Source organism: Sturnus vulgaris, unplaced genomic scaffold, assembly GCF_052056855.1.
Source record: "Sturnus vulgaris isolate bStuVul1 unplaced genomic scaffold, bStuVul1.hap1 Scaffold_195, whole genome shotgun sequence".
Taxonomy (NCBI): domain Eukaryota; kingdom Metazoa; phylum Chordata; class Aves; order Passeriformes; family Sturnidae; genus Sturnus; species Sturnus vulgaris.
The window spans coordinates 12,424,024-12,436,463 of NW_028276170.1; the positions used below are offsets into that span (position 1 = coordinate 12,424,024).

The window sequence follows — 12,440 nt, forward strand, 5'->3', positions numbered from 1 at the left end:
ATTCCTTGCCTCAGGACCATCCAGTTGGACGCCTGTACCCATAAGGTCCCAGACCCAAAGTAACCAGGTTGTAAAAGCCTCGCTGCCCCATCATACAATGTCTTTTCACAGACTAGAGAGACTTTCATATGACAGGGACTTGGTGATGATCTCAACCTCTGGCTCCCCTGCTGGTTGTGAGGGCCCTCGTTTCTTATTATCTAGGTGCCTTGTTTTCATCTTAGACTTCTTTGTTTCCACAGGGCTGACTATTGCTGGCTGTGATTGCCCTTGCAGGACAGCTGGAACCTGGACAGATGTAATGTCTGTGGGTTCCACTGCTGCACCATCAGAGTCTCCCTCTTTAAGGCAGGGGGAGGGTTTCTCACCAGCTGGGGAAAGGTACTCCTTCAGCATCTCACACATCTCCTTCACTAAAACACCCACCCAGTCTGGGTGGTTCCTTTCTGAGGCAGGCTGTGGGGCAGGGTCAGTCTCTGCAGCAGCATCTCTATTTCCTGGGGTAGGTACCAGAGTGGTTATCCAAGCCAGTATTCCCTTATCTCTGACTGCTAAATAGAACAGGCATATCAGCAACACCAGCCACTGTATGATATCATTAGCATTTAGAGGACATTTTATCCCTTCAGAAAATGGTGGGGTAGACCCAAAAAACTGGGTAAAGGGTTGGGAGAAAAGTCTTCCCTGGTGTCATTCCCTCACAGTAGGTACCATTGTTAAAGTAATCCCAATAACACATTTAGAGTGTGATAGTCCTGAATCCATGTACCCGCCTTCCAAAGAAGTTAAAAATCTATTAATTTCTCACCTTATTAACCCATAAAGCAAACTGGATAACAGCCACAGTAGCTTTAGTTATAGGGCCTGCAAATGGGAGGAATACAGCCACGACCACGTCCCACCTGAACCACAGTAAGCTAGACCACATGGTGCCACCCAATGAGGTTTCTATATCCAGCACACAAAAAAAACAGGTTACCCAGGAGCTGTTATTCCTTCTTTCTCCCAGTGCCCTCAGACCCCACGTTGGGCACCAAAATCTATCTTGGTTTGAAAGAAGGTGTCTGCCAAGAAAGGCAGAAGCCTCTTTTTAAAATGGAGAATCTAAACTCCCACCCTCCAAATTATTATAATTTTGAAATTAAGAGGCTCTCTGGCAAAGGTATGGGAATAGGCATAACAGTTCTTTACTAGGAAAATTAAAATAGAAATACAGTATCAGAGAGTAAAAGCCCAAAAATAACCCACTGACAGTCAGAATACACCTGACACCGTGTCAGTCAGGGTGCTGGCAGCAGTCTGATTGAATGGTGGCTGCAGTCCTCCTGGATGACAGATATGGTTCAGTTAAAGCAGTGCTCCTGTAGAAACGTGCAGTTCTCCTCTGAAGGTCCAGTATTGATGTTGAAAGATCCAATTTTCCACTGCGATCCAGTGGAGAAAGACTGCCTTGGTGTTTCAAATCACAGTTTTTACCTAGCTAGGAAAGGCTTTGCTCCTCCCCTTGGCTGGAGCATCTCCCAGTGCGATGATGGAATTTTATCATTCATTCATTGGGAACGGAAGGGATGATGTAATTTTATCAGTCATACAGTATAACTCAATGGCCCATTAACAGAAGATATCTTCCTGAAGGCAGGATGGGCTTTGGAAAAGATAAAGAACACTGCTCCACCTGATTTTAACAGATGGCCCATTAGCAGAGGATATCTCCCACAGAGATAAGGATCACTGCCCCAGCTGATTTCAACAGATGGTGATAGAATACATACTTTTTGTCCCATCCTGTATTGCAGCCTAAGACCAGGGGTCCTGGGGGGTCATGTGCCACCTCTCTTGGAGTGTGTGTGCTCCCCGTGGGGCCCCCACTCAGGTGTCACCTCCTTTTCTGTTCCCACAGAGCTGCTGAGCTGGCAGCAGCTGCAGCCCTGCCCCGTGGTATCAGGCTTGGGCAGGACCCCTGCTTTGTCCCCACACTAATTTTAGGGGGATCATGTGTTACCCCCAGCCCTGCTGCCACTCTGCCCCTCCCCAGCTGCTCCCAGTGTTCCCAATAAAGCTTACCAGTTCACCCCAGTCACGTTTATTGTGTGGAGGGACTGGGGAAGGACCTGTGTAAGTGCCACAGGGGGTTAGTGACTGGGTGGGGTCCAGGGGGGGAACACTGGGTGCTGTGGATCTGCCTGGACACTGCTGTGTCAACATAGCTGCTCTCTCTGATTGGCTGAATCTAAATTACATTATTTGATTGGCTGAGGAAAGGCCCAGGAGTTGAGAGAATGAACAGGAGAGATCCCACCCTGAGCACCTGAAGGGGAACAACAGACTGAGCCTGGGCACAGCGAGGGAATTTATTACCAACCAAATCACAGAAGAATAAGAAGGGAAAGAAATCTCTCCAACCCCTTCCCCCGACCCAACGAGGATAACCAGGACCACGGATCACCAGGGCTCTGCCCAACGGGGGTCACTGGGGATCATCCAACACCGATCCTCCCATGGGGGGTGGAGCTGGAGCAGAGCACGAAGCTCTTCCCACACTCGGGGCACTCACAGGGCTTCCCTTAGTGGTGCCTCCGTTGGTGTCGGTTCAAGGTTGAGCTCTTTGAGAAGCTCTTCCCACACTTAGGGCACTCGTAGGGCCTCTCCCCAGTGTGGATGCGCCGGTGGACAGTGAGGGTGGAGTTGAGATTGAAGCCTTTCCCACAGTCAGGGCAGCGGAAGGGCCTCTCCTCTGTGTGAATCCGCTCATGCATGAGGAGATTGGAGCTGGTCTGAAACCTCTTCCCACACTTGGGACACTCGTAGGACCTCTCCCCGGTGTGGATGTGCTCGTGTTTTTTTAAGCTGGACATCCACGCAAAGCTCTTTCTACATTCCAAGCATGTGTAGGGCCTGTCCCCTGTATGGCTCAACTGATGCTGCAACAGGTAGGAACTGTTGCTGAAACCCTTACCACATTTCCCACACTCGTAGGGCTTTTGTCCAGTGTGGATCACCTGGTGCCGGATGAGATGGAAGCTGACTCTGAATCCCTTCCCACATTCCCTACACTCATAGGGCTTCTCTCCAGTGTGGATCTGCTGGTGCTGGATCATGCTGGAGTGGTAGCTGAAACCCTTCCCACATTCCAAGCACTTGTGGGGCTTCTCCCCTCCATGAGGCTTCTCCACCAGCTCTGAGCTCTGCCTGGATCTCCGGCCGCCATCCCGGCTCAGGGAGGGTCTTTCCTCCTTGCAGCTCCCTGGGCTGGGTTTGCAGCCCCTCCTCCTATGGGATCTCCGGGGCTTTTCTGCCTCCTCCATCTCCTCACGCCATGGGAATGAAAAATCCTGGTTTGGGGAAAAAACAAGAGAGCTCCATAAACTGGGAGTTCCTCCTTGCCCAAGTTCATCTGTGGAAGTCATTGAGCATCTTGTGTCTGTAATAACCTCCCAAACACCAAGATTCAGCCAAAATCCCCTCGAAAATTGGGCTGGTTTGAAAGCAAAACCTGTGAGAGACTCCAAGTCAGAAATAGAATTTTATAGAAAAAAACAAGAGAAAAAAATATAATACATGCAATACAAAAGAAAACATCTGACAGAGTCAGAATACAACCTTACGCCCCTCTAGTTAAGGTGGTGGTAGCAGTCCAGATGACGTGGTCTTGTTGTAGTAGTGATGCTGTAGAAAGGTCTGGTAGCTCTTGTCCTCTGGAAACCAGTGGGTAAGGGATGATTTGGTGTTCCAAATCTCAGTTTGAATCTAGGTACAAAATGTTTGGCTACTCCCCCTGGGTGCACAATCTCAAAATGGGATGATGTAATTTTATCAGTTATGTATTGAACTCAATGGCCCATTAACAGAAGATATCTGATATCTTCCTGCAGGAAGGATGGATGGAAGGAAAGATAAAGAACACTCCCCCACCTGTTTTCTAGCATATGGCCCTTTGACAGAGGATATCTCCCTCGGAGATAAGGATCCCTACCCCAGCTGGCTTCAACAGATGGTGATAGAATACATACTTTTGGGCACATTTTACATTGTAATCGAGGAAAAAAATATGAAGATTCAGCACCCACAGAAAAACCTCAGCCCCAACATTTAACCCAATAAAGCTCAGAAACACCAAGATTTACCCCTGTGAAAATCATGGATCCTTCTCCCTCATCACCTGTGGCACGTCAGGAGGTGCAACACTCCTGGGGCTGGGAGGGCCTGCAGATACAGGGAGGGGTGGAACCTTGTGATGTTTCCTGTTTCTGCTACTCCTCGTCCTCATCCTGTGTCCCTACTGCCCCTCACACTCCTCTTCCTCCTACTATTCCTCCTTCTCCTGCACAATCCCACCTCCTCCTCCCACATGCATCATTTGATCATGTTGTTCTTCAACCCTGCATCTCCTTCCCTTCTCCTGCTTCCCCCAGGCCCAGCACCCACTGCCGGCTCCCTCTTCCTCCCAAACCCACAGCATCCCAGCGCAGGGGCAGCCATGGAGCTGGGGCAGCTCGGGCTGGGGCAGCGCTGGGCTCTCGGCCGCTCCCGCCCGCACTCGCTCCCCACTGCAGCCGCTGCCGCCACCACAGCGCGGGGGGGCCCGGCCTTGGCGCTCCCCCCCTCCCACCTCCCCAAATTCCCCTCCAGGGGGGCGCTGGGGCCCGGGCCGGGCGCAGGTGGCTCCAGGTGGGCAACGCTGGGAGCTGCGGCTCTGCCTGGACACTGCTGCGTCATCACCGCCGCGCGCTCTCATTGGCTCAGCGCTGCCCGAGGGGCGGGGCTGCACCAAGCCGGGACACCCTGCTCCAGGGGGGATGGCCCCAAAACGGGGGACCCCCATGCAAGGAACAACAGCAAAGTGTCTCTACAAACACATGCTGCGAATCCGCTTGGACACAGGGCCGGGGACGTGGACATAAGGAAATGACAGCAGAAGCCATCAGGGTCAGAAAATGTTATTAATTGACCACACAGACTGCTGCTCAGCCAAGGTCCTGCTCAATTCAGGAACTCCCAGAAGAAGAACAAACACTTAACAGAGCCATGAATATCACTAGCTATACAAAAGTGGGGTGCATATTAAGGCCCAAGCACCCAGGGGCTCTCAGATCCTTACACCATCTTGAACCAGGTGCCCTCCTCACATCGCCATCATTCAGTATTTGATGGCAAAGATGCTTTCTGGGGATGCCCACTTACACAGGATGGTAAACTGGATTTTCCTTTTGGGTGGGAACAAGAGGTAGAAGGGAAAATGGAAAAGACATGGACGGTCCTTCTGCAGGGATGCACGGAAGCACCGGCCTTATTCAGGCAAGACTTGCAGAAAATATCACAAGAATTTACCCCACCCCCAGGGATTGGGTTAATGCAGGATGTGGATGACTTGATCGAATCAGGAGGACAAGGAGTGGTAGAAGAAGCCTCTGTGAAATGGCTGAATGTTCAGGCTAAACAGCATCTTTAAATATTTGAAAAAAAAAAAAAAGCGCAAATGGTGGAAAAAAAGGTTAAATATTTGGGACATATTTTGACTGCAGGTTTCTGGTGTATTGACTCAGAGAGAGACCAGGGAAGCTCAGAAATAACCCAGGATTAAAAAGGAGTTGCAAGAAGTATGACGATTAATCGGAAATTACAGGGTCTGGATTGAGGATTCTCTGTTCTAGCCAGAACACTTTGTGACTTTTTAACACCAGATAGTCTCAATGCTGTGGTATGGATACAAGAAATGGAACAAAACTTAAGAAAACGAAATAAACAAATGATTGATGCTGCAGCCATGGCTCTATCAGACTCAGAAAAAAAAAATTTGAATTGTATATGGATGTTAAACAGGGCCATGCCAAAGGAATTCTTGTGCTAAAATGTTTAGCTCAGTGGCCAGAGTGGCCTCATTGTCTGCAGAATTGTGCAGCCACAGCTTTAATGGGACCTGAGGCCCAAAAACTGATGGCAGGAGATCTCCTGTTGTTCAAGTCTGGCACCAAGTGAAAGCTTTGATAACCAAAGGAGCCTCTACATGGATGAGCAGTGCTCGGTGATTACAGAATGAAACTTGTTCAGTGGCACAGGAGGATTTAGAATTGAGGACAGGGGAAGGGTTTATCCTAGACTCCTGTTTGAACAGCCTGCACAGGGGGCTGGGAAGAAACCCATGACTGCATTCAAGTGACAGAGCTCCAGAGTCAGGCTGGGAGGGATTTAGGAGAAATTCCCTGGCCTGAGGGACAAAATGTGTTTATGGATGGGTCTGCAAGGGCAGGAGAAGGGAAAAGAGCTCCAAGACACGCTCTGATGAAGGAAAGGGAATTAAACCAAGCTAAGTTTTCCACCTGCATGGTCAGCTCAACCGGCAGAGCTGGGTGTGCTTGGAAGAGCCTGGCACTGAAATGCCCTGAGCAGGAAGGCTCAAATATCTGCTGGTGACAGCATGGCAGCTAACAGGGTGAAAAAAGCTATTCTGACTTCTTCTGTTGAGTCGACTGCTGCTGTACTTGAGAGAGAAAACACAGCACTCTCTGATCCTTATGTAAAAGTCCTCTTTATTTTTCTGACTTTTTCTTAAATATCTTTCTTAATGTTCCCAGGTAAGCGCCTGTGATTGGTTCCAAGTTTAGGCTGCTCAGCCCTCTGAGCAATAGCCCCTGCAGCTTAGGACAGAATTGAAGACAGACAAGGATGTAACCCAATGAGTTCCAGCCTATCTCTGCTCTCTGGGGGCCTGTCTATTAGGCCAGGCCACTTCTCTTAGCAGAGGCCAAATTCACTGCCCAGTGTAAGCCAGCTAACACTGTGACACTCTTCAGCAATCACTGGATCGTTTATTAAGGTATTTCTAAAACAACTCCAAGATAAAGGATTGTGGAAAAAACAGACTCTCAGATGGGGAACTCATTTTACAGCAAAGATCCTTCAGGGGGTTATGGCTGCTTTAGGAATACAATGGGACCTCCACAAGCCCTTGCACCCCCAGAGCTCTGGGCAGGTAGAAAGAACAAACAGGGAAATAAAGAAACTCCTTTGGAAGCTGGTGATAGAAACCAAGATGCAATGGATACAGCTTTTGCCATTGGCTTGGGCAAGAATAAGAGCCAGACCCAGGGCAGATATTCAATTATCTCCCTTGGAAGTGATCTTTGCAATTCATTGCCCTGGTAATTCTCCACCTAGTGCAGGGTGGAGATAAGGGATGTATATTTCAAGCAGTCTGTGGCCAGAATCCTGTCTCTTGGGAAATCTCTGCCACAGGAAGCTGGGCTGGCACAGAGCCTGCCTTGGCACTTTGCTGTTCACAGCATCCACCCAGGACATCGGGTCCTGCCTAAGGAGTGCAAAGAAGCACCACTGGTGGCCAAGTGCCGTGGCCCATTCCAAGAGTCCCTGAGCACAGAAACAGCCGCCAGCACAGCTCAACACGGGGGGACCCCTCACCCTGAGCTCAGGGGCTCTCAAGCCCCGGAGATTTGGAATTCCCGGCTGCAGGAGCAGCATGGGAGGGCACCACTGACCCTGCACTGAAGGCAACGCAGCAGCAGCCAGGGCTCCACATCGGGCCAAGCCCCTGGGCCTGCCCACAGATCCTCTGCTGAAATCCTCTGCCTGGGCACCCTCCTTTGGCATCTCCACACACTGGGGCCAATCCTTGCTGCCACTGCTGGAGCTTCGCTGCTTTCTGTGCCTGCACTGCCACAGCTGCTGGGGAAGACAACGGCACAATTCCACTCTGCCCCTCAGTTACACTCACACACTGGGCTGCCGGGGATTCCATGGTCAGAAAATACACCAAGTTGAAAAATGTTTTCAGAATTATTTCTCTAGGCAGGCTTGATTTGCATTTGTCTTGGAGAAAGGAATTATTAAGTGTGTTTTTAAAGGGATGTTACACTAAATGAACGTGAGTTTAATATCTCAACAGACTGGGAATAGCCCAAAAGATACCCACAAGGCTAACAAACATCAAGGAAACATCAGCAAACATCAAGGAACACCCACCCCAGACACTGCCCCCGGCATACATGGAGGCACCTGGTCTGGAATAGGCTGAGAAGGAAATCCAGGAATGTGGACCTAATTAACATCAGAGGAAAAGTAATACGGGGCCAATAGGATACCAGATATTAAGAACTACCCAACTTAGAAGCAATGAACACTAAACCAACGGATTCCAAAGGGTTTAAGACTGTTATAAAGTTCAGGAAAAATCTAGTAAATCTCACGTGTCATGGAATGATTTTCTCTGCACACTCAGGCAATTATGTGTGGATGAAATAATTTCTGTTGCACATCCTGCCCAGAATCAAGTAATGCCTTGACTCTCTAACACTAAAGATATCAAGTAAAAAGCAGATTGTGGGGGGGCCACATGTGAGTCACGCAATGTCTGCTCTGGAAGAGAACCTTTGGTTCCAGGCAGTCAGAAGAGCTTTAGAAACGCAGATTAACACTGCTGGGGAAAATACCCATTTCTCATTTGTACTACATCATTAGATTACAAGATCTCCTCGAAATAATAATGAAGCAGACAGATCCAGCTCCGAACCTTCATGACAACCAAACCACGCCAAAGATGAAGGCGACATTTGTGGAAAATTAGATTATTCAAACTGCTATTTGCAAACAGATAAAAACCAAAAAGTGGTGAAAGAGATAACAAAGGAAAGAAGAAAGTAGCTCATATTCCGGTACAAATGTAGAAAAGTAGGGAATGAGACAAGTTTTTGGGGTTCCATGGGTTAAACGAATGCAGTTCCTCCTCTGATGTGCTGCAGCAACTCTCATCTTTTTACCATGCACGACACCTTGCTGAGTGCAGCTCATTCAGCAGGTGAGCAAGGGGATGCAGGTGGCAGCCTGGCCTCCTGATACAGAAATGGCTACAAAAGGACAGGGAATGAGGTCACTGAGAATAATCCCAAACCAAAGAGGACCCAGGAAAATAGACTAAGCCAATGGTAATTAAAGTTAGTAAAGATAATTACTGAGAAAATGAGAAGAGGGTTTCAACAGAGTAAGATGATTGTGCCTGCAGATAGGGCCAGAGATTTGTATAAAAGGAAGTAATGGGATAAACCATCGTTTTCAGAAACTGTTACTAATTTCCAGAGACAGCTGCTCAGCCAAGATCCCGCACAGTGCCTGATCTTCGAGGAGAAACACTTAACAAAGCCATGAATATCGGATGTTATGCAAAAGGAGAGGTGCACATTAACGAGGACATACAGTAGGCAGATTGGGAAGTCTGAACCTTCAAACTACCTCAGTCAGTGGCGAAAGGGAGACGGAGAATGCAGCCGGGAAAATGAGGATAGAAAGGAGGCTGCGTACTACAACAACTGGAGAGACCGCATGGCAAATACCGCATGGCCTCTCCCCTTGTTCATCAATAAAAGTCACTTTTACAGGACTCCTCTGTCTCCTGCGGGCACACAAACCTCTGGCCACGGGAACTTTCCGCACAGCCCCGGGCACAGGGCAGACACCTCTGTGCCACCCACAGCAACCGGGACGAGCCAGCGCTGCTCCGGCACCGGCTCCTGCCGAGGCCCCAGCGGGAAGGAGACCGCGGGCAGCCGCTCCCGCAGCGCCCTCAGCCCAGCGCCAACACGGGCCGGCACCGGCACAACCAACCCGCCAGAGCCCCCTGCCGCCCCCTCGGCCCGCAGCGAGCCCCGAGCCCCCGCACAACCGAGCGCGGCTCCCACCTGCGCTGGGGCCGCCTCCGAGCTCCGCCGCCGCCTGTGGCTGAGGAATTCGATGGGATGTGTTGCCTTAACCTTTCTGACCACTCCCAGCCCATCTATGCCAGCATTCAAGCCCTGAAAGAAGGTGGGAATAAACTTCGGGTAGATCATGGGTACGACTGGCTGAACTGGCTCTTAGGGCACTGGGGACTCACTGGCTGGGTTAGGAATTTAGTTAAAATAGGTTTGTATGTATTAGGCATCATATTATGCATTGTAGTAGTTATTCCTTGTACTTTACAATGTGTTAAGAATTTAATCGACAAATCGCTTAAGAGTGTATTTTTAGTTAAAAGAAACGGGGGAGGTGTGGATATGGGTAATGCAAATGAGACTGATAGTACTGCAGATTTAATCAGCAAATGCAGCCTGACAACGAGGATGCCTGGCAAGAGCAAACAGAGACCTGACTGCAAGAGGACTGGATCACGTCTGGGTTATGGGAAATAAGATTTTACTAAGTCCAAATGTAAAGTTTGTCTATGTGAGAGTTTGTCTATGTAAGGTTTGTCTATGTGATTGCAGGAAAATATTGCCAGCCTTCCTGTAAATGGTATATAAGCACATGTAGTGCTCAGTAAAAATTGGATTTTGATCACCATTCAGTGTCCCCGTCTCGCTCTCTCATCGTCGATAGTTCAAGTACTCCCAGTGGGTTCCTGGAAAGAGAATGGTGGCAACATCTACTGCCTGCTACCCCCCTCTAGGCAATATTCAACTGTTTAGTTCACGGACTCATCTTCCAGCACTCTTAGTGGGGTCAGCAGAGCCACTTCCCACTGGTGGGGGCAAAGAGCACCCTCTGTGCCTTTGTGGTGGAAGCAGACAGTGTTGTCTCAAAGGAAAGGTCAAAGAGAGACCAAGCTGGACCTCTGCCTCCTGCCCCTCACCCCACAAGGGCAGGAGGGCACAAAACTGAGCACTTTTAAAATTTTTTTTCTGTCCTGTCATTTCCAGGAGCTTGACTAGCTCGAAGGAGAGGATTCATAGGATTTCTTGAGGATCAGTGCCAGTGCACAGCACACATGGCATCCCTCACCCCTTACATCATCATGGGATGGAGGGGTAGGGACCAACAACAGCCCTACCCCACTGCTCCAGAAGCCAAAACCCCCATGCAAGCATTTAGTTATGGCCTTCTTAGAGAACCACATTGAGAGGAATGTTGAATTTTTTCTTTACAAATGAGCTGTGGATCTGCCTGTAGATAAGGCTAGCACTGAGAGATAAAAGAAACAATGGGATGGATTCCACTGATTGATGAATGGAAAAAGATATTTGCCTTTACAAACAAACTGTAGGGCTGCTGATAAATGAAATTAGATATTGAAAGATGAAAGAAGTAACGGGGGAGAAAACTATGAGTTCTGTAAGAATTAAAAATTAAAAGGGAGGGTTATACATTAGAGGGGAATTTCAGGTATCAGGCGTTCTGGGAAGTCTGTGCCTCTCAAGTACCTCAGCCAATGGGGAAAGAGAGAGGGAAATGCGGCCGGGAAAATAGGATAAAAAGGAGGCTGCGTCCTCCAAAAATTTGAGAGATCCCAGGGAAATGTCCCATGGCCTCTCCCTTTATTCCAATAAAGTCTCCTTTTTGGACATAAAACTCTGGTGTTTGAGGATTAATTTTCCTGACAGAAAGAACTTTGGGATTCTTCCCTGCACAAGCACGTGCAGTGCCTCAGTCATAAGTGCCTCAGAAATATCAGAAGTGTGTCTTCTTCAGAGTGTGGTCACAAGGGTTCAGAGTTGGAGCCAGTTCTGCGGGCAGGCTGATGAATAGTCTGGGGCTCCTCTGCAGAGCCCCATTCATTCTGGGGCTGCTTTCTGCTGGTTCTGCTGCACTGGCTCGACTGAAACACACACCCAATTAACAGCAGTTAAATTACTCTGGCATGAAACAGTGGGGAACAGGCAGAGCAGTGAAGGGCAGCATGGACCAGTTGTTCTGGCAGGTCTGACGAGGTCTGGTTTGATACAGCACTCACAGAACTCTGCTCCACCTGTGACACTTCCACTTGCAGTAGATGACTGTTCCTCTTCACAATATCCAGCAAGGCAGGTCAAAGACACTTTTACCATTTTCATCTTCAAAAGGGAGAAGAAATCAGCAGCAAACATGAAGTAACCGGTCAGAGATCCCGGGAAGAAACAAAAGAACAAAGAGTGGTGGCAAAAACCAGGTGGAACAGTGATCCTTATCTCTGTGGGAGATATCCTCTGCTAATGGGCCATCTGTTAAAACCAGCTGGGGCAGTGTTCTTTATCATTTCCACAACCCATCCTTCCTCCAGGAAGATATCTTCTGTTAATGGGCCATTGAGTGCCACTGCATGACTGATAAAATTCCATCATCCCATTGGGAGATGCTCCAGCCAGGGGGAGGAGCCAAGCCTGTCCTACCTAGATAAAATCTGAGATTGGGAACACCAAGACAGCCCTTACCCACTGGTTTCCAGAGGACAAGAGCTACCAGACCTTTCTACAGCATCACTACTACAACAAGACCACTCCATCTGGACTGCTACCACCACCCTAACTAGCAGGGTGTCAGGTTGTATTCTGATTCTGTCAGTTGTTTTCTTTTGTACTATTGCATGTATTTTTTTTCTCTTATCTTTTTTCCTATAGAATTGTATTTCTGACTGATTCTCTCATTGGTTTTGCTTTCAAACCAGCATATGTCTGGAGGGGATTTTGGCTGAATCTTGATAT

The 12,440-nt window shown here is 48.8% G+C and overlaps 1 protein-coding gene across 1 annotated transcript; it reads right to left on the reverse strand.

Annotated features, from left to right (window-relative positions):
* Positions 1-248: 248 nt before the first annotated feature.
* On the reverse strand, positions 249-4,367 carry LOC148218089 (uncharacterized). Its single transcript, XM_088158047.1, has 3 exons — positions 3,601-4,367; positions 2,626-3,332; positions 249-288 (listed from the first exon to the last, which is right to left on the reverse strand). Exons 2-3 carry the CDS (start codon positions 3,303-3,305, stop codon positions 249-251), a joined length of 720 nt encoding a protein of 239 aa, XP_088014173.1. The 5' UTR covers positions 3,306-3,332; positions 3,601-4,367.
* Positions 4,368-12,440: the final 8,073 nt, after the last annotated feature.